General features: G+C 63.1%; 2 protein-coding genes across 7 annotated transcripts; one reads left to right on the top strand and one right to left on the bottom strand.

Annotated features, from left to right (window-relative positions):
- Window positions 68-7,720, bottom strand: KIFC2 (kinesin family member C2). Of its 6 annotated transcripts, none has more exons than XM_018058752.1 (18): window positions 7,684-7,720; window positions 7,176-7,233; window positions 6,876-6,957; window positions 6,595-6,746; window positions 6,331-6,469; window positions 6,070-6,194; window positions 5,898-5,963; window positions 5,684-5,812; window positions 5,042-5,119; window positions 4,812-4,926; window positions 4,629-4,738; window positions 4,116-4,224; window positions 3,848-4,005; window positions 2,099-2,203; window positions 1,897-2,018; window positions 1,675-1,798; window positions 1,098-1,568; window positions 68-1,010 (listed from the first exon to the last, which is right to left on the bottom strand). In XM_018058752.1, the coding sequence occupies exons 1-18, from the start codon at window positions 7,701-7,703 to the stop codon at window positions 756-758; spliced, it is 2,418 nt and encodes an 805-aa protein (XP_017914241.1). In that variant the 5' UTR covers window positions 7,704-7,720; the 3' UTR covers window positions 68-755. The 6 variants fall into 6 exon arrangements, with proteins under 6 accessions (XP_017914241.1, XP_017914240.1, XP_017914237.1 ...); XM_018058751.1 differs by lacking the exon at window positions 7,684-7,720 and having other exon boundaries at window positions 1,098-1,354; window positions 1,439-1,568; window positions 7,176-7,367; XM_018058748.1 differs by lacking the exon at window positions 7,684-7,720 and having other exon boundaries at window positions 7,176-7,368.
- CYHR1 (cysteine and histidine rich 1) lies at window positions 7,745-21,556 on the top strand. The gene is made up of 5 exons (XM_018058755.1): window positions 7,745-8,359; window positions 8,526-8,678; window positions 18,253-18,491; window positions 19,082-19,293; window positions 20,805-21,556. The coding sequence occupies exons 1-5, from the start codon at window positions 8,267-8,269 to the stop codon at window positions 21,194-21,196; spliced, it is 1,089 nt and encodes a 362-aa protein (XP_017914244.1). The 5' UTR covers window positions 7,745-8,266; the 3' UTR covers window positions 21,197-21,556.

The following is a 23,354-nucleotide window of genomic DNA, read 5'->3' as shown; positions in this document are numbered from 1 at the left end:
AGGCTTGTTGAGGAGAAACCAAGGTCTGTGTGACTCTGGCAGCCTGAGACAGAGGCACCAGCCACACTGCGAGTCCACATGTTTATTGGCTGCCCCAGAAGAGCTGTGGCCCAGCAGGGCATCACCAGGCCCTGGTGGTTAGTCCTGTCTCTCCTACCCCTAGAGGCAAGGCTGGATGGAGCAGGGCTCTGCCTAAAGTAGCCCTTCCATTACCCTTCCTGGTCCCACCTTCTCCAGCTCTCCATCCATCTCTCCATCCATCACCAGCTGTCACCTCCCCTCCCTGGCTCGGGCTGGGGGAGGGAAGACCTAATGGGGCTCCAGCCTAAAGCCCTGTCCTCCCTCAGCTGTTGCCTGGGAAAGAGGAAGCACCTTTGGGGGGAAGGGGATCGAGAATGGAGACCCTCCTTGGCTTTGGTGATGGTGGTGGGGAGGTAACAGTAAAGGAATAGACAACATTTCAACGCAAGTCTGATGAGATAGTGACTCTGGTGACCACTTGGCCGCGGTCTGCCTCTGTGGCCCTGGGATCCCCTGCTGTGCGCTATGATAACAGCAGATGGTGATAAGGGGGGCGGGTGGGGGGGGGGAGGTGTGATAATTACCCCAGGCAGAGCACTCCTCCAGGGTGGGAGAGGAGGGTGGGCTCCAGCAGTCTAGGGGGCAGCGGCCCCCAGAGGTCAAGGAAGTCATGAGGGAATAGGGATTTTGCTGCCTCTGCCCGCAGAGATGTGACCCAGGCTCCTTGGGCAGGACTAGGAAGGCAGGTCCTCCGGTGGTGCCAGGGCCGAGCTGGAGCCGCTGTCTAGGCCGGGGCTTGGAGGGCTGCCGGGCGACGGCGTAGGGGTGCAGGGAGTCCCGGAGAGTGGTGTGTCGGTGCTCAGGGAGGAGGGCGTCCCGGAGCGGGGGGCCCTGCGGGGCCTGGCCGGCCCCAGCTCCACTCGGCCCACACGCTCGGCGAACTTGAGCGAGCACACCGTCTCGCCGAGATCCTCGGGCCGCGTGGAGATCTGCAGGTAGCAGCGCTGGTGGGAGTGCCCTGGTGGGCGGTGCCTGGCATGCAAATCCCTACCCTCCCCGCAGGCCGTCCCGCCCACCTGCAGCAGCAGCACCGCCGTGGCGCCCGGGCCCAGCGCCGGCTGCAGCAGGCGAGTCAGCTGCGAGTCGCGGAAGGGCACGTGGGGCCGGCGGGCCCGCAGCGCGGCCATCACGCCTCCCAGCGCCAGCAGCGAGCGGTTGATAGTCCGAGCCTCCCGTAGACGCTGGGCGCCGTCCCGGTCTTCCTGAGACGAGCCGGCCGCCCCCGCCTTCCAGGCGCGCTCGGACCCCGCCAGGTCGACGAGGTGCAGCGTGCCTGCAGGGGCGAGCGAGCCCGGCGTGGACGGAAGCCCGGCGTGGGTGCAGTGAGGCCCCCAACAGGGCTCAGGCGCCGAAGTACCTGCGGTGCCGGGACCGCGCGATGGGGACGCTGTGCGCAGTGTCAGCGTGACCAGGGCATGCGAGCGAGAGCTGCGCTGGTTCATGGCGGTGGCGGCGGTGGCCCGGTTACTCCTCCCCAGGCTCAGCATCTGCAGGACGGGTGGACAAGGGCTGGCCTGCAGCGGGGCCCGCGCCCCCAGTGCGGCTACAGGGCAGGGGCTTGGCGGGCTGCAGAGCCCCACTGAGCAGCCTCACCTGGTGCAGAGACTCCAGGTTGGGCACGTCCCAGTGGGTGAGGCCGGCCACCTGGATTCCCCCCTGGCCTGCTGGGCCCTGCCTCACTGCCAGGCGCTGGGGAGGCCCTGGGGCAAGGAGGTCCCTGGTGAAAGAGGGTAGGACTCCGTTGATGGTTCTGGGGGGCGGAGACAGAAGAGGTTGGGGCTGGGGGCAAGGCAGGAAGCACCAGGTGCCCCTGACCTGACAGCCTCGTTGTAGATCTCCACCATGCTGAGGGTCACACGGTGCTGCCCGCCTGTGCCCATCTCCCGAAACAGTGACTGCAGCGCCCTAGGAGCGATGCCGGGGTCCTCAGGCGGGCCCTGGGGATGGCATGGGGTGCCTCAGCAAGCTCACATCCCAGCCCCTGGCTCCAGAGCTCCCCAACTGCGTCCTTTCCCACCTCCATGCTGTAGGTCTTCCCCGTCCCTGTCTGACCGTAGGTGAAAATGCAGACACTGTAGCCCCCGAGGCAGGACAGCACAGCAGACTCCAGCTCCCTGAAGACCTAGGGGTGCAAGGGGTTTGGAAGGGCCCTAAGCCTGGGGCAAGATAACTTGACCATAACTTGATTCCCCTGGGAGGAGACTAGCTTTAGGGGAACGTAGGGAAAGTGAGGATTTCCCAACAGACAGAGGAGGCTCCCTGGACAAAGTGGCATTTCCAAGAATTTGCCAGCCAAAGAGGGAAGGAACATGACAAATAGTGGGAACAGAGTAATAGAGTCCTGATGACTGACTGCTTGGGAGACTTGGGGGTTTGGCAGTCAAGGGTCCAGACCCTGGGCTCGATGGCCAGGTTCAAACCCTAGATGGAATTGGAGGCAAATCACTCATCTTTTCCTCTGCAAGGTGGGGACTGTAGCGACACCTGTTGTGAGGATTAAGTGAGAATGTGGAAGGAGGGCTAGTGCAGCACATGGCACGTGAAGGATGAACCCAGAGGGCCCATGGCTGGGGGGTGGCAGCAGCCAGGATCCTGAAGCCGTCCCTGGGCGGGTACACAGAAGCAGGTAAAAGGGACATGGAGCTGGGACTTGGCATCCTGCTGGCAGCTGGACACCAGCAGCAGCCTCCTGAGCAATGACACGGTCAGCTACCATGCCCAGAGACATCTGGTAACTGTGGTGAGCCAGTGCTGTCTGAAATGTTGATTGCCAGACACTGGAGCAGAACCCAGAACAGCCAGTGAGATGGCTCAGACTCCATGGCTAGAAAGGAGCACTAGGGGTGCTCCTACAGAGAGGGGGCTCAGCACCAGATGCCTTTAACTCTTTCCTCCGGAACCGGAGGGCCCTGCCCACCTGGAAGACAGTGCACAAAGGGGCCCCTGTCCAGGGCTGTAGCTGGCATGGAGGCTGAAGACAGGGCAGGGGTGGTGTGGGGGTAAATGGAGGTAGGTGGCAAACAGCTGTGGGGCCCCAGAAAGTGAAAGAGGGAGCCCTGGCCACCTGCCAGGCACTCTCACCAGTCTGTCCCTGTGAGGCCACCACAGTCTGATCTCTGACAGCTCTGCCTCTCACCTCACCGTCCCAGCTCTCAGCCTTGTTCCTGAGCTAAGGAAGCTCCAGCTGCACAGTGCGTGTGCATTGGAGAGGGTGTGGTGGGCGCTGGGACTTAAGCCTCTGGTTTCCAGCTCCCTGGGTCTGGCAGCAAAGGGGCATTGGGAGAGCTCAGGTGCTGGAAGCTCACCTGTGCTCCCCACTCCCCTAACCACAAAGCAAGGAGGGGTACCCCCCTCAGAGTGGGTCAGTCTGAATGGTGGGCCAGAGTGGACAGCTAGAGAAGCCTGGGGGATGGAGGTCCCGGGGCACAGCAGGGCCCCAGCTGTGCCCTGCAGCCCTGCAGGACTGTCACCTCACACATACTCTCCTGGCACAAAGTTACTTTTGAAAATGTTAATCTTCCTTTAAGCCATAACTTGTCTTTCCCGGCCTGCAAGAGCTTGGTGGCCAGATGCAAAGGAAAAACCCTGGGAGGAAAACAGGTGCCCAGCTAGGATGCCAGCCCTGCTCCCAGGCCCCCCGGCTCCTCTCCCTTCCTTGCTGGAGTCCAGCCACCCTCTCTCCTAGGAGGGTGGACACACAGGAGCCTCCTGAGGACTCCAGGGTATCTGAGAGACAGTCGACACAGATCCAAGGGTGGAGCATCACCTCCTCCTGGCTGGCGTGCGGAGGGAAGACCCAGTCTAGGCGGAAGCGACGCTGGTGCCCTCGATAGCAGGTGGTAACAGTGCCACCCGGGCCAGGCTCTAAGCTCACCAGGCTGGAGGGTGTCCCTGGCCTCAGCCGACACAGCACACGGATGTTTCCTGGGGTGGAGATCAGGTCCAGGGGCTGCCTCCTAGGTCCTGAAGTGTGAAGAGCTTCCACATCCCCAACCTCTGCCACGCCAGCCCTTTGCTCCCCAAACCTGCTGTACCCTTGAGCTCCAGCAGCCGCCCTGGGCATCCAGGCAGAGGCCCCTGCCGCACCTCTGCGAGCTGAGTCCCAGCCCCATCAGCTGACAGTGCCCCCAGAGCCCAGGAAACCTGGGGGAACAGAGACGTAAGGGAGGGACCGGCACAGGGAGGGGAGGCAGTGGAAACAGCTGGGGTATGCGGTGCTGAGGGCAGGATCTACTATGCAGCCCAGCTGTGGTGATCTACTGCTTTCTGTGGCTTCAGGCCCTAGTGGGCAGGGATGATCTCTCAGTGACCTGGGATGAAGCTCAGGGACCTGAGGAGAATGGTGGCTCCTGGCAACCGTGTGAGAGATCCACTGTCACCCCAGCCTGCACAGGACACAGTCACTCTGGCTCCAGAGCCCCTGGTCTCCGTCAGAGCAGACAACACCCTGGGAGTGGAAAGGAGGCGGGGACAGGGGCTCCCCAAGGAAAGGCCAGTGAAAAGGCTGCCAGAGAGCAAGTGCGAGGGAGGGAGCAAGCGGTCCTGACCTGTCCCTGGGCTTCGCTCAGAGAACCCTGGCAGCTCTGGGTAAAGGTGCTGACGAGTCCCCGGAGGTCCCCACAGCCCTGACGCAGGCTGGCCATGCGAGCACGAAGTCCTGCGGGGGAGGCCATAGTGAGGGGAGGCCAGATGCCACACCTCGCCATGCGCTCCACAGCCCCAGAGCTTACCTGCCAGCTGCCCTCGCATCTGCTGCAGCTCTCTCCTGCAGTTCTGCTCAGTCTCCTGCTGGAGCTGCCGGAGGGCCCCCTGAAGGCCCTGCAGCTGCACCTCCTGCACCCCTAGCTGCCCCCACCCAACCCCACCCCTGTCACTGAGGAAACAGGCACTTACCAGGCTCTGCCTCAGATACCCCCTTCCCAGCGCCCCAGACTTCCCAGCCCCTGGGCCCAGTGCCCACCTGGACTCGGAGGGCTTCCGTGGTGTCCTGGGCTTCTTGAAGCCGCCCCCGGAGCTCCAGCAGGGCTTCTGCCTCCTCCTGCAAGGGGAGTGGGAACCAGTCAAACTGTGGAGGCAGGAGGCAACTGGGGGGTACACTCCAGCTGCCCCATTTTACGGATGAGAAAGTTAAGAGAAGGTTGTAAAGCTGGTCACACATCCATGCCTCCCAATTCCATGCAAGGGTACTTTCCCCAAATCCTTTTGCTCCCCTGGAGTCAGCCACTGGGAGGAGCCTTGGAGTGAAATGACGGGATTCTCAAGTGCCCCCACCGCCCCTTTTAAAAAAACATTTTTTAGGCTGTGTGAGATCTTCAGTTGCAGCATTCAAACTCCTGGTTGAGGCATGTGGGATCTAATTCCCTGCCCAGGGATGGAAACAGGCCTCCTGCATGAGAAGTGCAGAGGCTCAGCCCCAGGAGCACCAGGAGGGTCCCAGCGTCCGTCTCCTGAACAGGGCTGCCATGCACTTGCTGCCCACAGTCTGGGCCCAGGTCTGAAGGGTCAGAGCGTGAGTTCTGAGAAAGCACAGGCAGTGCTGCTGGAGAGCAGTTGTGCGGGAGCCCCAGGCTGCAGGGATGGTCGCAGCTAAGAAGCAGGATACCTGGGGGGCCCTGGTGTTGGGGGCAGGGCCCCAGTGCAGCAGGAGGTCCTGAGTAAGGCTCAAGCTCTGTTTCAGGGCTTTGTTCTCCAGAGTCAGATGCTGAACCCTTTTCTCTGAGTCTGTTGCTCCCTGGGAGAGAAGGAAGCCCTCAGGACTTACCTGGAGGCTGGTACCCTCTTGGGTCCTTCGTCCAGCCCCCATCCAGCAGCCTCACCACTCCCAGGCGCAGCTGGCCCAGCTCCTCCTCCTGATGTTCCAGCTGCTGCTTCAGCTCTTCCAACTGGAAAGGAGGGAGGGGCACAGGGTGGAACACCTCCTTCCAGTCCCCTCCCAGACTCCCAGGCCCTTCCCAGATGCCCAGGTCCCAGCTGCTCTGGACTCCTCACCTGTCCAAGGATGAGCTGTTCCAGCCGCTGCCAAGCCCTCTGGTCCTCCTCCAGCTGAGAAGGCTGCTGTCCCTGGGCCTCGCCCCTTTGTGAAAGGGAAGGGCTTTCTTCTTGCAATGGGGATCCTGTGGTGGGGTGGACCCAATTAGAACAGAAGAGCTCTGTGGCCTGAAAGAGGGCAGCTCACATCTGGCTGCTTGGGTTCTGGGGGGCGTCAACCCCTGGTCAGACTCCCTCTTCAGCTCACTACTCCTTACGCACCAGCAGGAGGAGGGTGTTGCACCCCTGAGACAGGCTGTGTCCCCTGGGACAGGGCCTGCCTGCCCCTGGGACTTCGAATCCATGCCAGGAGAGCCAAGAGTTGACCAGTCACCGTCAACAGTGGGGGAACATCACCGGGCTGGGAAAGAAACAGGCATCAAAGTGGAGAAGAAAGGGGGCCGGGTGGAGGGAAAACAGGGATGGATGGTGATCAGAGGACCTGGGGAGACAGAACAAGTTGCTGGAAGAGTTTCAACTGCTCACCTTGCTCAGGTCGGGAGGAGTCCCAAAGCTCTCTTCCGCCCCCAGCTGGACTGAGAGGAACTCGGCGAGACGCACGAGAGCCTCTTCCAGGGAGACCTCTGCCGGACAGCGCTCGGCTCCCCCTCCCGACTCATCCTCGGCCTCCGAAGAGCCTGCGAGGCCAGGGAGCGGGATGGGGAGGCGCGCTGGGTCTTGTGTTGGACGCCAGGCCACCAGCCGGCGCCTGCCAGGTCCCTCCCTGCATCTCTCAGCAGCGTTCCCGATGCACCAACAGTACCTACCGACCAGGCCGGTCAGCTCGGTCCACAGCTCAGCGGTTGGCTGGTAGGCGCGGCGGCGATTCCCGGGCTTACAGCGGTCGCTCTAGGGAGGCAGTGGGGGAGAGGCCCTGAGGAGAGGCCAGGCAGCCCGTGGGGTCCCTGCCTCCGGGAACTGAGCCCGGTGGCTGGCTCCGGGCTCTCAGCCTCCAACACCAGAGACGGGATCTTCGGCACGGTCCCTCTCCCGCGTCAGCGCCCTGCGACCTGCGAACCGTTCTCGGGGAAGGGGTAGCCGGCCGAGCTGAGCGCTCCCCCGCTCACCTGGGTCGGGTTTTCAGCGTCGGCGGCCGCCGTGGCCCCGCCATCCCTGCGGAAGAGGCTGTAGAAGATGTAGATGAGCAGTGAGTAAAAGGCGTACATGGGAGCGCGGGGCGGCAAAGGGCCCGGCTTCACGCCGCCCCGCGTCCCCGCGCCGACACCGCGCTCGCCCGCCGCAGAGCCCGTGCGCATGCTCCGGCGGCCGCCCCCTCGGCGCAGCCCCGCACCCTCTTCCAGTATCCCTACCAGTCCTCCGCGGAGGACCGCACGCGGAGCCAACCCTCAGAGGATGCTACCGGCAGGCGTCCAACCTCCCTATCCGCGAACCTCCTGCTCGGCCCCTCCCCTCAAGGCCCGTCTCGGCCCTGTCCAGGCCCCGCCCCGGCCCCTCCTCAGCCCCGCCCCTAAAAGCCCCTCCTCTCACCGGCCTTCCTTTCACCGCTCCTTCCTCGAACCCCTTCCCTCCCCGCAAACCATGGACTTGCGCGACCCATCCCAAGCCGAGACCCACCTCCTCCCAGCCCCGCCCATCTCTCACGTCCATCTGGCTCCATCTCTTCCAGGGGCCAGACTTCCTGGCCCCGCCCCCCTCCAGCCGCTCTACCCGCCGATCGTCTCGTTGGTCGGCGCTCGGAAGCCGCAGGCCGGGCGCGAGAGGCGGAGCAGCAGCCCGAGGGCGGCGCGGTGGGCTGGTCTGGGCCTCCAGCTCGCCGCTGCGTCGTGGTCGCGCAGCTCAGCGGCCTGAGTGCTGGGCTATTGCTCTTTCCCGACCGGGTTCCGAGGACGGCGCCTCCCCGAGCGCAGGGCCCTGCACCCTGACTTGGGTTCCACTACGCCAGAGATAACGCCCACCCAGCCCCGGCTCCTCACCGCATTTTCCCTTCCCGGCCTATTTAGGCCCTTCTTCCCCAAGGTTGTGGCGTCAGGGCTCCCGCGAGTTTCGGATGAGCCTATAACAATATTTAGAAATGGGACTCTGGAACCTGGGAGTACCGAAGAGACACCCTTAGGGCTCCCTGTCGCCGGCTTCTACATTCTTCTCAAGTTGAGGATCCCTTTCCTGTCCCCTTAAACTCACTACCGCCTGAGGTGTCATGACCCCCAGGCCAGGGGGCGAGTGGAGCTCCGCCCTGTCCCACCTGGCGCTGGGAGCAGTGTCTCTACACGCAGCCCTGAGCACTGCCCAGGTGAGTACATTGGGGTGGGGCAGGGGCGTAGCCTACTCCCAAATTCCTAGAGGGTGGTGGGAAGTTAGTGTGTGGGCCAGGCTTCCCTGAGACCCCCCACACCCTCCCCTGCTTAAAGAGAGGTCCTGACCCTTTTTCCCCACATTCCCCTTCCCTTTGTTAACAGGCAAATCGAGGGGCCGCTGCTGGTTTCTTGCTCCAGGCCCTGGCCGCCGCCATCATGCTGGCTTCAGGGCTGGGCACGGATGAAGACTGTCTTGCTGGAGCCTGGGTGGCCACTGTCATTGGCCTGCCCCTTCTGGCATTCGATTTCCACTGGGTGAATGGGGACTGCTCCTCTGCCAACCTGCTTCTGGGAGGAGGCATGGTGCTGGCAGTGGCTGGTGACCACCTTGGTGCTGAGGGCCGCTCTGTGGCTGGTCAGGCAGTGGTGCTGGTGGTCGCAGTGACCATCCTCATTGTGGCCGTTTTCACAACCAACTCTTATGGAATGTGGGGGGGTGTGATGCTGGGTGCTGCAGGTCTTCTGAGCCGGCTGGAGGAGGACAGACTGCTGCTGCTGCTGCCGAAGGAGGACATCTGTCGCTGGGCCTTGGCAGGGGGCAGCTGGGCCTACCACCGGGCCTTGCACACACAGCGCCTACAGTGGGAGTGATGGCTGGAGACCACAAGGCAAAGCTTCTGCCCAGCTACCACCTTCCCGCTAGTGATAGACTCTCCTTCCTAAAGCCAGCTTTCTGCAGATTGACTATCTCCCTTTCTGGCTCAATGTGAAGGCTTGCCCAAAACCAAAATGAGGGGGACCGGGTCCCAGGCACGTTCTCAGGCTTGATTTTGGGCAGGCCATGGTTGTGGCTCCAGAGAGAGGTCTCCAATAAACCTGAGGGATTTAGCAGGAATATGGACTCTGCCTCTTCTTTAGCCAGACTGAGGAGTCCTGCAGTGAACTTCCTAAGGCTCCCAGGGCAGCAACTGGTTTTCCCGAGCAAAAGAAGGCAATGTGCAGGACCAACTCTGGGGGTCTCCTTCAACTTGGCCTGAGGGCACTGTTGTCAGGAGGGCCCCTGGACTGAGAAGATACAGGAGGCCCTTGCTCTCCTGGGACACGATGGAGTTATGAATATCCTTGCAAGGTCTGGCTGGTGGTCCTCTGAGGCAGTGACCATCACTGGCCGCCGGCTGGGATGAAGGCAAACGAGGCCCACTGCTGCTCACAGAAATGTACATCCCCTTCCAGGGCTGACTCAACCTCTACTCGTTTGCCCTTCGGCCTGTACAAGGCAAGTCCTGATTTCCTAAGACCCTCGCTTTCCTTAGTAGACCGCACTGCAGCTCCGAACCCCGGGGTTAGGAGACGGGATTGGGCAGAGAGGGAGAGGTAGCTGGCAGTTTCTCGCTCCGATGAGCTAGGCTAGAGCCTCGCGCACTCAAGACTGGGTGTCTGGGGACAAAGGCGCAGAGACATGTAGACGTGGGAGTCCAAGGTTGCCCTCCTTGCCCCGGCACCCAAGGCGTGTGGTCCGGACCTGGCGTGGCAGGAAGCACCTTGCTCACCAGGTACTGTACGCCAGGACTTCCCCACCCGGGTGAGCACCCCTCTGCTAGTCGCCCGGGGCCCCGCCCACCTTCTGCAGGGGCGGGTCCTCGCGCGCCTATTGGCTCTGGATGACTCGCTGTCTCGCCCGAGAGGCTCTCCCATTGGCCTCACGCAGCTCACGTGACTGGGAGAAAGAGGGGGCGTAGGCGGCGGTGGAAGGTGGGGGAGAGCGCAGCGAAAACAAAGATGGCGACTGCGCCGGGGTCGGTGGCCGCGGCGGCTGCGGGGCTACGCGCGGGCCAGACCCACTGAGGCGGCGGCGCAGGGAGCGGGGCTGCGGGGTCTCGGCGGCGGCGAGAGGCCAGAGGGAGCGCGCGGCGCCCCTAACCTCCAGCCGCGGGAGCGCGCCGGCACCCGCCCTCCGGGCCGGCCGGCCGCGATGTCCGGCGCCGAGGAGGCTGGCGGAGGCGGCCCGGCCGCGGGGCCAGCCGGCTCCGTGCCGGCCGGTGTCGGGGCCGGGGCCGGGGCCGGGGTCGGGGTCGGGGTCGGGGCCGGGCCCGGGGCGGCCGCGGGGCCGGCGGCAGCGGCGGCACTGGGTGAGGCGGCGGGGCCCGGGCTCCCAGACGAGGCGGGCCTGGCCGGCGCCCGGCAGCTGCAGGAGGCGGCGGGCGACCCCGACGCGCCGCCCAAGAAGCGGCTACGGGCGGCCGAGGCAGCCGAGGCGGCGGCAGCGGCGGCGGCGGCGGGCAGCGGGAAGCTGGAGGAGCGGCTCTACTCGGTTCTGTGCTGCACGGTCTGCCTGGACCTGCCCAAGGCCTCCGTGTACCAGGTAGGGCCGCCGGCCCGACCCCGACCCGGCTCGGCTCCAGCCCCGCCGCGGCCGGCCCCCCGGCACCGCGTCTCCTCGGAGGCCAGGCCGGAGCCCTGGGGCCCAGAAGTGGGACTCTGGCGCCTGTTCGGAAGCTCCTTTCTCGTTCTCTGGCAACTTTTTTGTTTCCTGTTCGGAACCCCCTTTTTTTTCTCCTTTTTGTGACTGCTCTTATACCCTGATGGGAACCTCCTGTCTCCCACTTAGAGGCCCCTTCCCTTTCCCGCTTCCCCTGTTCTCTTCTCTTCAGCACTCCCCAGCCCACCTTCAAACTGACCCCAGAGAAAGCTGGCGACAGATGTGGGCTCCTCCCCACTTCCCGGCCTGCTCCCCGCAGCCCTGAGCTCCCTGGGCTCTAGGAGCCCCCCTGGTCTTGGCTCTTCCTCAGGAGTTCTTGTCACTTTCTTTGCAGACACCAACCCCCCCCCCCACTTGTCCTCATGCTCGTCCTGTATCCCTTTATCCTTTGCAGTGGAAAAATCCCTTTCCCCTTGTTATTTATTTCTGGAAAAACTTTGAGAAGGGAAGGGCTCACATCCTTGCCTTCCCACTCCCCTACTCTCACTCCTGGTATGAACTGCCTACCTCAAGCCCCACAGCCTGGGCCCCTTCCCCAGCCCAGCCCAGGGCCTTCTGGACCTGCTTTGCCTCAGACTGGGCTCCTGCCCCGTCCCTTGTCACCCACACCAGGCCTGGCTTCCTAGGCTACTGGCGCTCCAGGAGGTCTGTTGACTTTCTTTATATATGAAGAGGCAGCCTAGTGGCTGGACTCCAAGTCCTTAACCAGCTCAGGCCTACCAGAGAGGGTACTTGACCCTAGGGGATCCTGTTCATGTGCCACACAGCAACAGGGTCCCACTCTGGTCCCAGGGTCACTGGGCAGTGTTCTGCTCTCTCTGCTGTCTTTCCACGCCATCCCCCATCTCTGATTTCCCTCCCCCAATTGCTTTGAGGAACTCTTGTTACCTTTGTTTGCATTTACAGGAGCTGGACATGACTGATGAGGCCTTGTCCCCCTGCTTGCGCTCAAACTGGGGGCTGTGGTGAGAAGGTCGTTTTTGTGCTAAATAGTGCAGGGCTAGTGTGGATTGTCATTTCCCAGCCTCTGGATCTCCGGCTCCTTCCTGCTCTGGCAGGAAGCTACTTGGGACGACCCCAGTGTGCCTGAATGATGGAGAGAAGTGGGGAAGTGGATTGAGTTCCTTGGGAGAGGACACTGGTTTTCGACTCACCTTCCTGGGTTTTGGGAAGCTCCTGGCCAGAGGTCCTAGCTCACGGGTACCGCAGGCCTCCTGGCTCAGTTCAAATGGGGGTAGTGCTTCTCATAACCCCCTCAGGCTTTGGGATGCACCTGAGGACCTGTCCTTCCTCTTACCCTTTTTGGTTGCCCATGACCTTTTGATTCTTCAAGGACTTTTCCCTGGGCCTTAAGTGAGACACTGGGAAACCAAGTCAATGGTGTGGAGTCCCAGAGGAATTTGGGGGTGCCTTGTCTCTCCTCATGTGAGTGGGCTGGAGCTGGACCTGGCATGAGAACAGACCATGCAGTGCCAGCTATTGGTCCACTCAGCAGGGAGAGCTGCATTTCTGCCTCTGGCCAGAGCTGCTGGTGACCGGGCCTCTGAGCCTGGCTGGTTCAAACCGGCTCACACTGTGCCGAGAGCTGAGGTCTGGCCTGGCCTGGCTGGAGGCAGGCAGCTGAGCAGCTCTGATGAAGGGTGAAGGCGCTGCGGCCACGTGGGCTTTGGCCTTGCCCATGACCTCGTGGGCTCTGCTCAGTGCTTCCCCAGGAATGGGCCTGCTGAGCAAGGAGAGCCACGGATGGTGCCGGCGCAGGCTGTCTGCCCCACCTCCATCCTTCCCCAGTGACACCAGGCCTTGGCAGGGAGTGAATTTCATCTCATCTCAGGCTTGAGAAAGCTTTAGAGCATGTAGTCAGTGGGAGAGCCATTGACTCTGGAAAGTTAGTCAGAGCCCTGCAACAGGTCAGAACTCACTTTGGCTCCTCGCAGACTTGCTGTGGGATGGGGACCCCTGGTGTGGATGCCCAGCCGTGCCCACACTGGAGCCTGGGGTGAGTGGGGCCCCGAGGGAAGGCTTCTTGGTTGCTCCTTGCTGCGAGTAGTATTCCAGGTCACCTTCACTGCCACTCTGGATGAGGTCATTGATGGGGGAGAGGTTGAAATGGACCTGGAGTCCTGCGCCATTTTCTCCTGGGAGGATCTGGGCAAGGATGGCATGGGTCCTGCATATACTGCTTTGAAATGAGTGGACGCAGAGCTCTCTGCATGTCCCTGGTTGGGGCCCACTGCTTGTCGTGTCTTCCTGGCCTGGGCTCAGCCTCTCCACTTCTGCTGGCCGTCTTGGTGAGTTACACTGATGGGCTGTCTGGTGTGCTCGCCTCTGGTGTTGTGGTATATTTTGCTCTCTGTTGCTACAGGCAACATTTAGCCTGACCCCGCCAGGATACATGGCTTGGGGCCGGCACCAGCCGTGCCATGCATCTGAGGGCTGTTGCAGTTGGTGCCCAGTTCTGGGGGTAAGAAGAAGAGCCAGTGACCGTGCTGAGCCCTCGTGCAGTGCCTGGTGCTGGGGTGACTGGGTGTCTCCATAGGCCTCTGGATGTGGCTGGGCAGGCCACCAGCTCCTACCTCCATGTCTCTGGAGAAGCCTAGGTAGTGCCGAGAGCAGACATGGTGACATGCGTGGGCTTGGTCACCTGTCCCTGCTTGGAAACCCTTGCCCACACCCAGTCCGCCACAGCACCTGGGTTGGGACTTTTGCTCTGGAGTCAGACCAGGGCGCTCATGCAACTGATTCTCAACATGGCCTTTGTTAGGTTGGGTCAGGTCGGGATTGCAGCAGATACAGCAGGTGCTGGCTTTGCCATTCTTATGTGGGTGTTAGATGCATCCTCGGTGCCTGGCCTGACAAGGTGTGCAGCAGCTTTCCAGGCTCTCGGATAGGCACAGCAGCGGGCAGCCAGGTGGGGGTAGGCGGCTGAGGGGGCAGAGGATAGGAGCTCTGCGCTGGGCGTGGCGGGCAGCTCTGGGGCCCCAGGCGCTGTGACCTGGCTCCTCTGCCATCTTCGGGGGAAACACAGCTTCAGCAGGTGGGCCTGGGGTGCTAACCCCTCAGCTGACCCCGACCCCCGTCTGGGCTCTCCCCCAGCCCTTCACGCAAGGCAGACCTGTCCCTGACCCCGCTGATGTCAGCAAAGGCCCTGAGCCGTAGACCAGCCTCTGGAGGACGGGCCCAAGAGGCTCTGCCACCCCAACTCGGTTCTCAGCCAGGAGAGCGCCTGTGCCCCCGGGAGGGTGGAGGAGTTGGGGCCTCTATCACGGGCTGTGGCGCCAGCTGGCCTGGTGCCTGGTCCACTGCCTCCGGCCTGAGCCCCCTCCAGCCCTTTCCTCTGGCACCCCTTCAGCCTGGGGGCCCTCTCCAGTCCTTTCCCCTCCCACTCTCGCAGGCCCTGCTGAGGCAGCACCCCGGGCCGAGGCCATCCTCTCCCTGCTGCGGGATGCCTTTTCCACCCCACCTGCCCAGCTAGTGGCACCGTCGGCCCTGGGGGAGGGTTGGGGCCATGCTGCTGTGCCTTCTGTCCCCATCAGGCCTCAGGTCAGCCCAGGGCCTCGGCTGCCTGGTGGGCAGTCGTGTGGGTGAAAGGCCTGAGGCAGGGGTGGCTCCATCTCTGCCCAGGTCCTGGCCAGCATGGGCACCTGCCTTGGGGATCCTGTGAGTGCCCCGCCTCAGCGCCTGTTGACCTGCCCGGTGCTGCAGATTCTCTTCGTGGTGATGCTCAGGGGTCTCCCGTGGGGCTGCCCACCTGTGTGCCCGGGGGTCCTCTTCCCTAGTGCCGAAACTGCCAGCTCCCGCTTTGAGAACCTGTCTGCTTAGCCATCCACACCAGGGGAAGAGCCAGTCTGTGGCCACGAGAAGTTGTGTTTGCTTGAGCTGGCTGTCACTTGAGTTAACATTTGGTCCGGGCAGCACTCCTGGTCCCTGCCCAGGTCCCCAAGCCTTGGGGTGGGGGGTCAGGGGCTGCTGGCCCAGAGCTTCAGCCCTGAAACCTGGGGGAAGGTTGGAGTCCTGGCTTGCCCTGAGACGCCTTCTGCGTCTTGATGAAAGAGGTCAAGGAGACATTGGACAGAGGGTGCAGGGGTGTGAGGTGCCATGAGGCCCTACTGGGCCAGGTGACGGGGGGTAGGGGGGTGCAGCTCCAGCTGGGCTGAGGGGCACTTAGATAGTTGGTGCCTCCACTTTGCTTGGAGGGCGGGCTGGTCCCGTGAGTCTGGGTTCTGAGCCTGCCTTTACTGGTAAGCAGTGGCGTTTAGGGGGCACCCCAGGGTTTGAGGGGACCATGTACTCCAGGCTATAAGGCCTACTGATCAAGGACTTGATCAAGTACTGAGGGCACTTTGCAAGACCTGCTTTTGTCCCAAGGCCCAGGGCTTTTCCTCAGGAGTAAAGACACGGCCTCCAGCTCCCCTAGGGAAAAGTGGTTCCAGAAGAGGCCTGACCTGCACGGCCTGGGTGCACTGGCCAGGTGATGACCTCGGGGGCAGGTGCGAATGCCCCCATGAGGGCTGTTGCAGAGGGACGTGGCTAGAGAACCCAGTGGGAGGGAGGGCCTTTGTTGAGGCAGGCTTGTGCCTGGAGCCTTTCCTGACGCTCCTGGGCAGGGGTGTGCAGAGGCCTGCTGGTGGTGGCAGTTAGTTCTGTGCCCTCGTGTGGTCCTGTCATACCTCTGCTGCACGTGGCAAGAACAGCTTGTTCTCATTGCAGTTTTTTTCTTTTTTTGTTGGGGGGGTGTGGTGCGGCGTGACATAAGCTTGTGGGATCTAGTTCCCCAACCAGGGATCAAACCACTGGATCTCTAGGGAAGTCCCTTTGCCTTATGTGCTTGAGAAAATTGAGGCCCAGAAAGGGAGATGACTGGTTTGTGGTCATCCTGCCAGTGGCCTGTGGGGTCTGGTCAGCCTGGAGCCCCCTCCCCAATCCTTCCTGTCTCTCAGGTCTTCCTGGCAGGTAGTGGGCAAGCAGCCCAGGCTGGGTGCGGCAGGAGCTGCTCCATGGCGGGGCCAGGCTCTCAGGGGCTTGGCCCTGGCAGTTGTGTGGGTCACTCTGGCCTGCCCTGTCTGGTGTTGTCCATCAGAGTCTTGGCACACAGCCAGTGCTGGGCTGAGCCCTCTGAAGCCCAACTTCTGGCTGGGCAAGAGGCCTGCTGCCTTGGCCAGGCCTGTGTGCAGAGTCAGGTCTTGCTTGGGGGTCCAGGAGGTCCTGGATGTGGGGATGGCTCGACTGTGGTGACTGCAGACAGGCCCGCAGGTGGGTCACCTGTTGTCTGCCCAGAGAGTGTCCCTTGGGTGGCCGATAAGCAACTAGCTGTGGATAATTGCTTGTCCCTCAGCCCAGCCAGCAGCACTGCTTCACTGTGTTCCATCTGAGAACTGAGCTCTTAGGGCTGGAGGGGCTGTCACCATGTCTCCCCAGAAGCCAGGAGAGGGCTGGTGCCTGTGTTAGGTCTGGAGGCTCCGGGGGGCTGAACGGGAGCTGGCCTGGAACAGGGTTGTGCCTGCAACCCCTGGGTTCCGAGGGGAGGCCTGCAGGTCACCCCATCTGCTCCTGAACAGTGGGCTTTCAGGGCAGGGCCAGGAGCGAGCAGTCACACGCCAGGCAGCCTTGTGTCCCTCCCGAGGCCCCCAGACCCCATCCCACATCTCTTGCTCTCAGGCCCACATGTTGGCTGGGCCAACAGGGACCAGAAAAGGCAGCTGGGCCAGGCCCAGCAGCAGCTGCTGCTCTCCACCCAGACCCTTGGGCCCTGCCTGAGGGCATCTAGAACTAACGTTGGCCATACAAAGTAGTGTGGGGTCCCAGGCCCTGGGGTCCCAGCGTCCGGCCCGGCTCCCTCCCTGGGGTGCTGGGCAGGTGTGGTGCTGCCTTGCCTGGCACTTCCTCCCTTGAGTCAGTGGTCAGGTTAGCAGGTCCTGCTCGCCTCTCTGCCTCTGGAGGCCACAGCGACCCACTCTGTGGATGTGGCTTGGTGCAGCCAGGCCCTCAGGCCCACCCGCACGGGGGCTTGGAGAACACACCCGACCTGGGTGGGCGGCAGCAGCCTGTGGTGCCCGATCCCCCACCGTCCACTCAGATCTCTCTGGCTTCTCCACAACTCGGGGCGTGGACGGGACAGATTCCTTTTCTGCCCTGACTGTTCTTGGCACCAGTCTCACCCCCACCCTCTGCCAGCCCACATGTCCAGAGCAGACCCTGCCAGGCTCCCCCCTCATCTCGCATACTTTAACCTTTCACCTGACTTAGAAATTGAAATTTGAGTGCAGCTGATCTAGGGCACTTGTGTGGACCTGAGTTCTGTGTCTGAGGCCTTTGTCTCTGGCCCCTAGTCAGCCCTCAGCACGTAGTCCCCTCACCCACTAGACCCCAAGCATGGCCTGCCGGTGCTGAGAGCTCACTCGGCCTCCTGCAACCCTCAGCTCCATGCCCGGACCCTGGGCTGGTGGGATGGAGGCTGGTGTTCATTGAGGACCCACCTTTGGCGGGCCTGGCCTGGCAGTAGCCCCGGTTGTCTCAACTGCATTGCATCCCACTTGCAGAAGGGTCCTGGGCCCCAGAGGAGCTGGTGGGCGCACCGTCCGCCTGCTCATCCTCTGCCCTGGGCGTCTCGCAGGGGAGGTGGGTGCCCAGAGGGGGGCACCACACTCCCTCCCAGGCTCAGCGACCACCCAGTGTGCCCCAGAGGACAGGGCTCGTCTGTTTCTGCACCTCTGATTCCCTTGTGGGCCTCTTCTACCCCAACCCTGTGAGTCCCTGCAGACCCGAGCCCACAGCCCGTGTGTGTCAGTGGCACGAAGTGGGTGCTCTGGGGTTGTGTGGAGTACCCTCCCTCAGTGAGGGAGCTGAGCCGGCAGCCTGCTGTCCACACACCAGGCCCCCAGGCTGGAGGGGAGGCGGACAACCGCAGCGTTTGGGCCTTGGATCCACAGGCTCAGAAAGGGAGGGGCCGGCTCCAAGGCTGAAAGACAGCAACCGCCTGCAGACGTGCGCTGCCCCTGAGCCCAGCCCAGGCCAAGGGCCTCCCCATCTGCCCAGGCTTTGCTGCCAGCCATCAAGAAAGACGCTGGCGGGAACCCGCCCCTCGGGGGGGACTTGCCTTGCCACCTGTGCCAGCCCGGGAGGCCAGTGTGGTGGGGCCTGGGTGAGGGTGCACCTGCCGAGGGTGGGAAGCTCACCGAGAGCACGTGTCCTCCAGGCGTCCCCGAGTCAGGCTCTGCTGGCGGCAAGGGCCACCTCGAGACCCGTCCTCCCCCGGGGCCGTGCGGGCTCCGGAGGCCAGCCCTGTGCTTGTCAGACCACTGCCTGCCTGCGGCCCCTGCAGCTGCAGCCCCGGGAGGGGCCGGCCGCAGGGCGGGTGCGCCTCTGCCTGGTCCCGCAGGTCCATGAGCTTCATCTCCCTTTCCTTCTCCGCAGTGTACTAACGGTCACTTGATGTGCGCTGGCTGTTTTATCCACCTACTAGCAGATGCCCGGCTGAAGGAGGAGCAGGCCACGTGCCCCAACTGTCGTTGTGAGATCAGTAAGAGCCTCTGCTGCCGCAACCTGGCCGTGGAGAAGGCCGTGAGCGAGCTGCCCTCAGAGTGTGGCTTCTGCCTGTGCCAGTTCCCCCGCTCCATCCTGGAGAGGCACCAGAAAGAGGAGTGCCAGGACAGGTGAGTGTCTGGACCGGCTGGCCCGCTCTCCTCCAGGCCCTGGCAGGGCGGGGTCAGCGGGAAGCTGCTGGGGCAGGCAGGAGGCCCCACAGACAGGGCTTAGATCCACACCTGGCAGCCTCTGGAGTCACCCTGGCCCTCCAGAGTTCCTCGTGGTCGTGTGGTGACTTCTTCCTTGGAGCCTGTCCTTGGTGGTCCTGGGCCAGTAGAGTGTGCCCAGCCCAAGGGCTCTGGGATCATGGCATGAGGGGGCACTGGCTCTGCAATCCCCTAGGATTGCGGAGGGATCCCCTAGGATCTCTCCAGGCCACTGAGCCTCCCTGGAGCGGAGCCATGCAGGGCTCAGGACTAAAGTGGGGGGCCCACCCCGGTGGCTATAGGTGGTGTGAACACCCACAATTCACACATGCCCTGCTTCTTCCCAGGCCCTCCTGAGCTCTCACCCCTTCTTGGGGCTGGCACATGGGGTGTTTGTCCTTCAGGGAGCAGTTTGGGTGAGCATGGCTGGGTGGAGGCACCCCTTGGGAGGACCCCTGGCACGGCCACCTTGCGTGGGCAGGATGTGACTGCAGTGCTCACCGCCTCCCCAGGGTGACGCAGTGCAAGTACAAGCGCATCGGCTGCCCGTGGCACGGCCCTTTCCACGAGCTGACGGTGCATGAGGCCGCGTGTGCCCACCCAACCAAGACAGGCAACGAGCTGATGGAGATCCTGGATGAGATGGACCAAAGCCACCGCAAGGAGATGCAGCTCTATAACAGCATCTTCAGTCTGCTCAGCTTCGAAAAGATCGGCTACACAGGTGAGGCGCCCTGCTGCCTGCTGCACCCGACACGGGCTGGGGCGGGGCCAGCAGCCAGGAGCCGGGGCCGATGCACCCGGTGGCCAGGCTCTGAACGAGCTCCTGGTGCCTGGGAGGATGCCTCGGGGAAGAGGGCTGGAGGCCGAGCAAGGGGGCCGGGCAGGACCCTGGGGGCCCCTGCATGGCTCTGCAGAGACCCCTCTCCCTGGGGTCCCCACCCTAGTCCCGTGACCCCGACAAAGTGGTGTCCTCACTGCAGGGGACTGCACGGCTTGGGACCGGTGGAGTTTCACTGGAAGGTGGGTGTGTCTGGGGGGCTCCAGGAGCTGAGGGCCTGCCCTGCGGAGCCAGGGGCAAGAAGAGCAGTCATCACGTCGGGTCCTGCCGAAAGGCAGTTACTGCAGTGACCGCGGGCTTCCTGGGGCCAGTGAGAAGATGGGCAGGGCTGGGGCTCCAGAGTGAGCTGAGGGGGCCCGACTCAAACCGCAGAGCTGGGAGTGGACACCAAGGGATGGGCAGGCTGGACTGCGCCCAGGCCCGCTGGATCTCCTGGGCTCTCCCGGTCACCACCACTGCGTTTGGACACTCTGGGGAGCAGGAGTCAGGCCAGAGCTCGCTCTAGACAGAGGATGGCAGGAAGCCTGTGCTCGCTGGAGCTCACGCCCGGCGGCCAGCTCCAGGTCAAGGGCAGTCAGGCAGCAGTCAGACCGTGCTGCCTGGGCTGGACCTGGCTCCATGCGGGCCTGCGGAGGCCCAGGGAGCCAAGGGCCTGGCGTCAGCAGCAGAAGGCCGTGGCTCTGGTTAGTTGTAGCCTCGGCTGCCGTGGTGGGCACCGTGTCCCAGACCACCCAGCCTGGAGAGTCCCTGTGGACCGAGGCATCGTGACTGCGGCAGTGGCCGGGAAGGGAGGATTGGCCCCCTCTGCAGAGGAACTTGCCGGCCAGGGGCCACAGGCTCTGCTGCAAGGACTGTGTGGCGGCAGTCACCACTGATCAAGGGGCCCTTCGGCCAGCCGGCAGAGCCAGGACTGGGCCCTCAATGGGGCTGAGCCTTGAGACCCAGTGTGGGCTCGGGGGCCACATGCCAGCCCAGCCACCGGCTTTTCTGGCAGCTCTGTATCGGAACCAATAAAGTGCACTTTTTCACAGAACTGCATCCTGTCTGTGTGTCTGCTTACCCCAGCCCCTCTGGGTGGGGCCACTCCCCCTGCGGGGCCCCGGGGGGGAGAGGAGGGGCCAGTGGGGGTCCGGCCACGCCGGCCACTCTCCTCTCGAAGCCTCTGGGTTCCCTGCCGCTAACGAGTGTCACTTCTGTTTGTAGTTGTTCCCCCAAAGCTTGCGTGCGCCTTCGTTTGCCCTAATGGGTTTGATTTGCCTTGTGACAAGTAGAGCTGCTGTGTCCGGGTAAGTTGCCTTCCTCCCTGGCCGAGCCCTTCTCCTCGGCCGGCCGGGAAGGCGCCACCCTGGCCCTGCCCCCTCTGACCGCCGGCCCCGGCCTGTCTGTCTCCACAGAGGTCCAGTTCCGGCCATACCGCACAGACGACTTCATCACGCGTCTGTACTATGAGACGCCTCGGTTCACAGTGCTGAACCAGACGTGGGTCCTGAAGGCACGCGTGAACGACTCGGAGCGCAACCCCAACCTTTCGTGCAAGCGCACCCTCTCCTTCCAGCTCCTGCTCAAGAGCAAGGTCACTGCACCCCTGGAGTGCTCCTTCCTGCTGCTCAAGGGCCCGTATGACGACGTGAAGATCAGCCCCGTCATCTACCACTTCGTGTTCACCAACGAGAGCAACGAGACGGACTACGTGCCGCTGCCCATCGTTGACTCCGTGGAGTGCAACAAGCTGCTGGCCGCCAAGAACATCAACCTGCGGCTCTTCCTGTTCCAGATTCAGAAGTAGGCGGCCCCACCCACGCCTGCTGCCACGGCTGCACCGCGCCCTTGCCCATCTCAGCAGAGAAGGGATGGAAGCGAACCCTGGGACGTCTGCATGTGTGTGCGAAGGTGGGAGCCCCCTCGCCCTCTGCCCCACCTCCCCTGTCCTGGGCGCTGGAGGCTGGGCCCCCGAAGAGGAGACGCTGCTCGGGGACCCGAGGGGTGTGGCGTGGCTCAGCAGCCTGGCCCCAGCCCCAGCGTGCAGTGGGCCCCATGCCTGCTCTGGGCTGCACACCGGACCACCTACAGCTCCTGGGCCGGGCTCGGGGGCACTGACCACAGACAGCATATTTGATTGCAATTAAAAAGGCACCCTTGTTTCCTACTTTCTGTTTTGTTCAAGAGAAAGGTGTGGCTATAGTTGAACAGGATGGGGTCTTCAGTTTGGCCAGGGTCAGAGCCCATCCCTCAGGAGAGACTTGGAGTCGCCGCCCCCTCTGTCATAGGCCTGGGGGAGCAAGCGGTCAGTTTCCCCAGCACACCCACCCCCAGCTGCTCCAGGGAGGCAAGACTTAGCCACAGGGCTCAGCAGGCTCTTCGGAATGCAGGGTGATTTTCTGTTTCTTCCCAGGAAAATAAACCCTTTACAGGCTCTTGTCTAAGTTACATAAATTTAGCAAAAGAGACTCTATCTTCTGTATTCAGTCTCAAGGACTCAGTGTCTCCAGGCCATGAGGAGTTTCGGGGTGTGCTGGCAGTGAGCAGGCCTGGCTGGCTGAGGGTCTGAGTGGTCCAGCTGCCCCCAGACTGCTCTCAGGGACCATCCACTGGTCCTGCATCCAGTGGAAGTCAGTGCTGGGCAGGGTGGTTCCTCCCCCAGGGAGGTGGTTCCTCCCCAGGGAGGTGGTTCCTCCCCTAGAGAGGTGGCTCCCTGGAGGTGCAGGCCTGTGGGCCTCACTTGGGGAGGAGCCCTGCCTGGGACCCCGAGGCCTGTTCGTGAAGGGGGTACGGGCCCTGCTGAGACCAGGCTCCCCGCACTCACGGCTTCAGTACCAAAGAGCTGGTTCCCTCCCCGCAGGCCAGCCCACCCGGTCCTGGAGCAGCGCCTGCTGGTCTGGCCCCCACTGCAGGCTTGGTGGGCAGGGCTACCCTGGCCTGTCTCTCGGGGCTGCTCTCTCCTGGCCCTCTGGTGGGAGCTGAGCAGAGAGGTGAAGGAGCTGTGGGGTATAGCTTGAGCCCAGTTCCTAGTGGCCGAGGCAGCCCTCCCAGGCCCAGGGCTCCCCTATTCCCCACCCAGGGCATGGTGCTGGCAGGAGACGACTCCTGCAAGGCCGACTCAGTCTTGCCCACCCTCCACAAAGAAAGACTCCACCCCAGCCACACCCTGCTGTGGTCCCACTGCCCTCCAGCACTGCCCCCACCTGCCAGTGGGCACAGGCGAGGACATTCAGGTCCATGTAGGCTGCGTCTCCTGTGTGTGGAATGGTGCCATGACACCATCTCAGGTCTTTTGGGGCCAAACACCCTCTCTGTGGGTTCCAAAGTGACCATATGGCGGGGGCAGGACAGGGCAGGCTCGCATGGTCCGTGTGTGTGTGGGTGCCTGTGTGAAGCTGAGGCAGCAGAGGGCTAGGCCACCTGGCAGCTCTCCTGGGTGGGCAGGTGAAGATGTGTGACGGGGGGGTGAAACCAGGGCCGGGCAAGCCATGTTGTGTGTGTGTGGAAGGCTGGGAGGAACGGCACTTTGCCGCCCCAGGTCAGCTGCGCATGGAGGGGCACAGCCCAGGAGCTCCACCAGCCTGCGAGCCAACACTTGGGGGTGGGGGTGGGGTGGGTGTCTAGGGGTGCCCAAGACTACTAATCTATCCCACAGCCCCACCCTGTGACAGTCACCTCAGCAGCTGAGCCTTACAGCCTATGGAACCGGGCACCCTGGGACACTAGTGTGTTCTTGGTCACCGATGGAGACTGGTGCCATGAACCTGCTGTGGCATCTCACCAGGAGTCACTGGTTTACTAGAGGGTGTCCAAGTCATGTTGTTAGAAAGGAGAAGGCCCCAGCGGTCTGTCTCCAGGATCCCGGTCCATCTTAGCATCCTGAGCTGGTGAAGGTGAGGGTGCAACCTCAGCAGATGTAGGGGCAGGCCTGGGGGCACAGGTCGAGCCCCACTTCCCCCTCTCAC

Source organism: Capra hircus, chromosome 14, assembly GCF_001704415.2.
Source record: "Capra hircus breed San Clemente chromosome 14, ASM170441v1, whole genome shotgun sequence".
Lineage (NCBI taxonomy): Eukaryota > Metazoa > Chordata > Mammalia > Artiodactyla > Bovidae > Capra > Capra hircus.
Note: the sequence above shows the minus strand (reverse complement) of the source record. Positions and strands in the feature narration are given on the sequence as shown.

Excerpts from the sequence above, each read along its gene's own strand:
- KIFC2 (XM_018058748.1), bottom strand. The coding sequence starts at position 7,364 with ATGCGCACGGGCTCTGCGGCGGGCGAGCGCGGTGTCGGCGCGGGGACG. Across the intron at positions 2,204-3,847 it reads CGCACGCCAGCCAGGAGGAG|GTCTTCAGGGAGCTGGAGTC; the intron begins GTGATGCTCCAC and ends TTGCACCCCTAG. Across the intron at positions 2,019-2,098 it reads GGAAGACCTACAGCATGGAG|GGCCCGCCTGAGGACCCCGG; the intron begins GTGGGAAAGGAC and ends TGCCATCCCCAG.
- CYHR1 (XM_018058755.1), top strand. The coding sequence starts at position 8,267 with ATGACCCCCAGGCCAGGGGGCGAGTGGAGCTCCGCCCTGTCCCACCTG. Across the intron at positions 18,492-19,081 it reads AAAGAGGAGTGCCAGGACAG|GGTGACGCAGTGCAAGTACA; the intron begins GTGAGTGTCTGG and ends CCGCCTCCCCAG. Across the intron at positions 19,294-20,804 it reads CGAAAAGATCGGCTACACAG|AGGTCCAGTTCCGGCCATAC; the intron begins GTGAGGCGCCCT and ends CTGTCTCCACAG.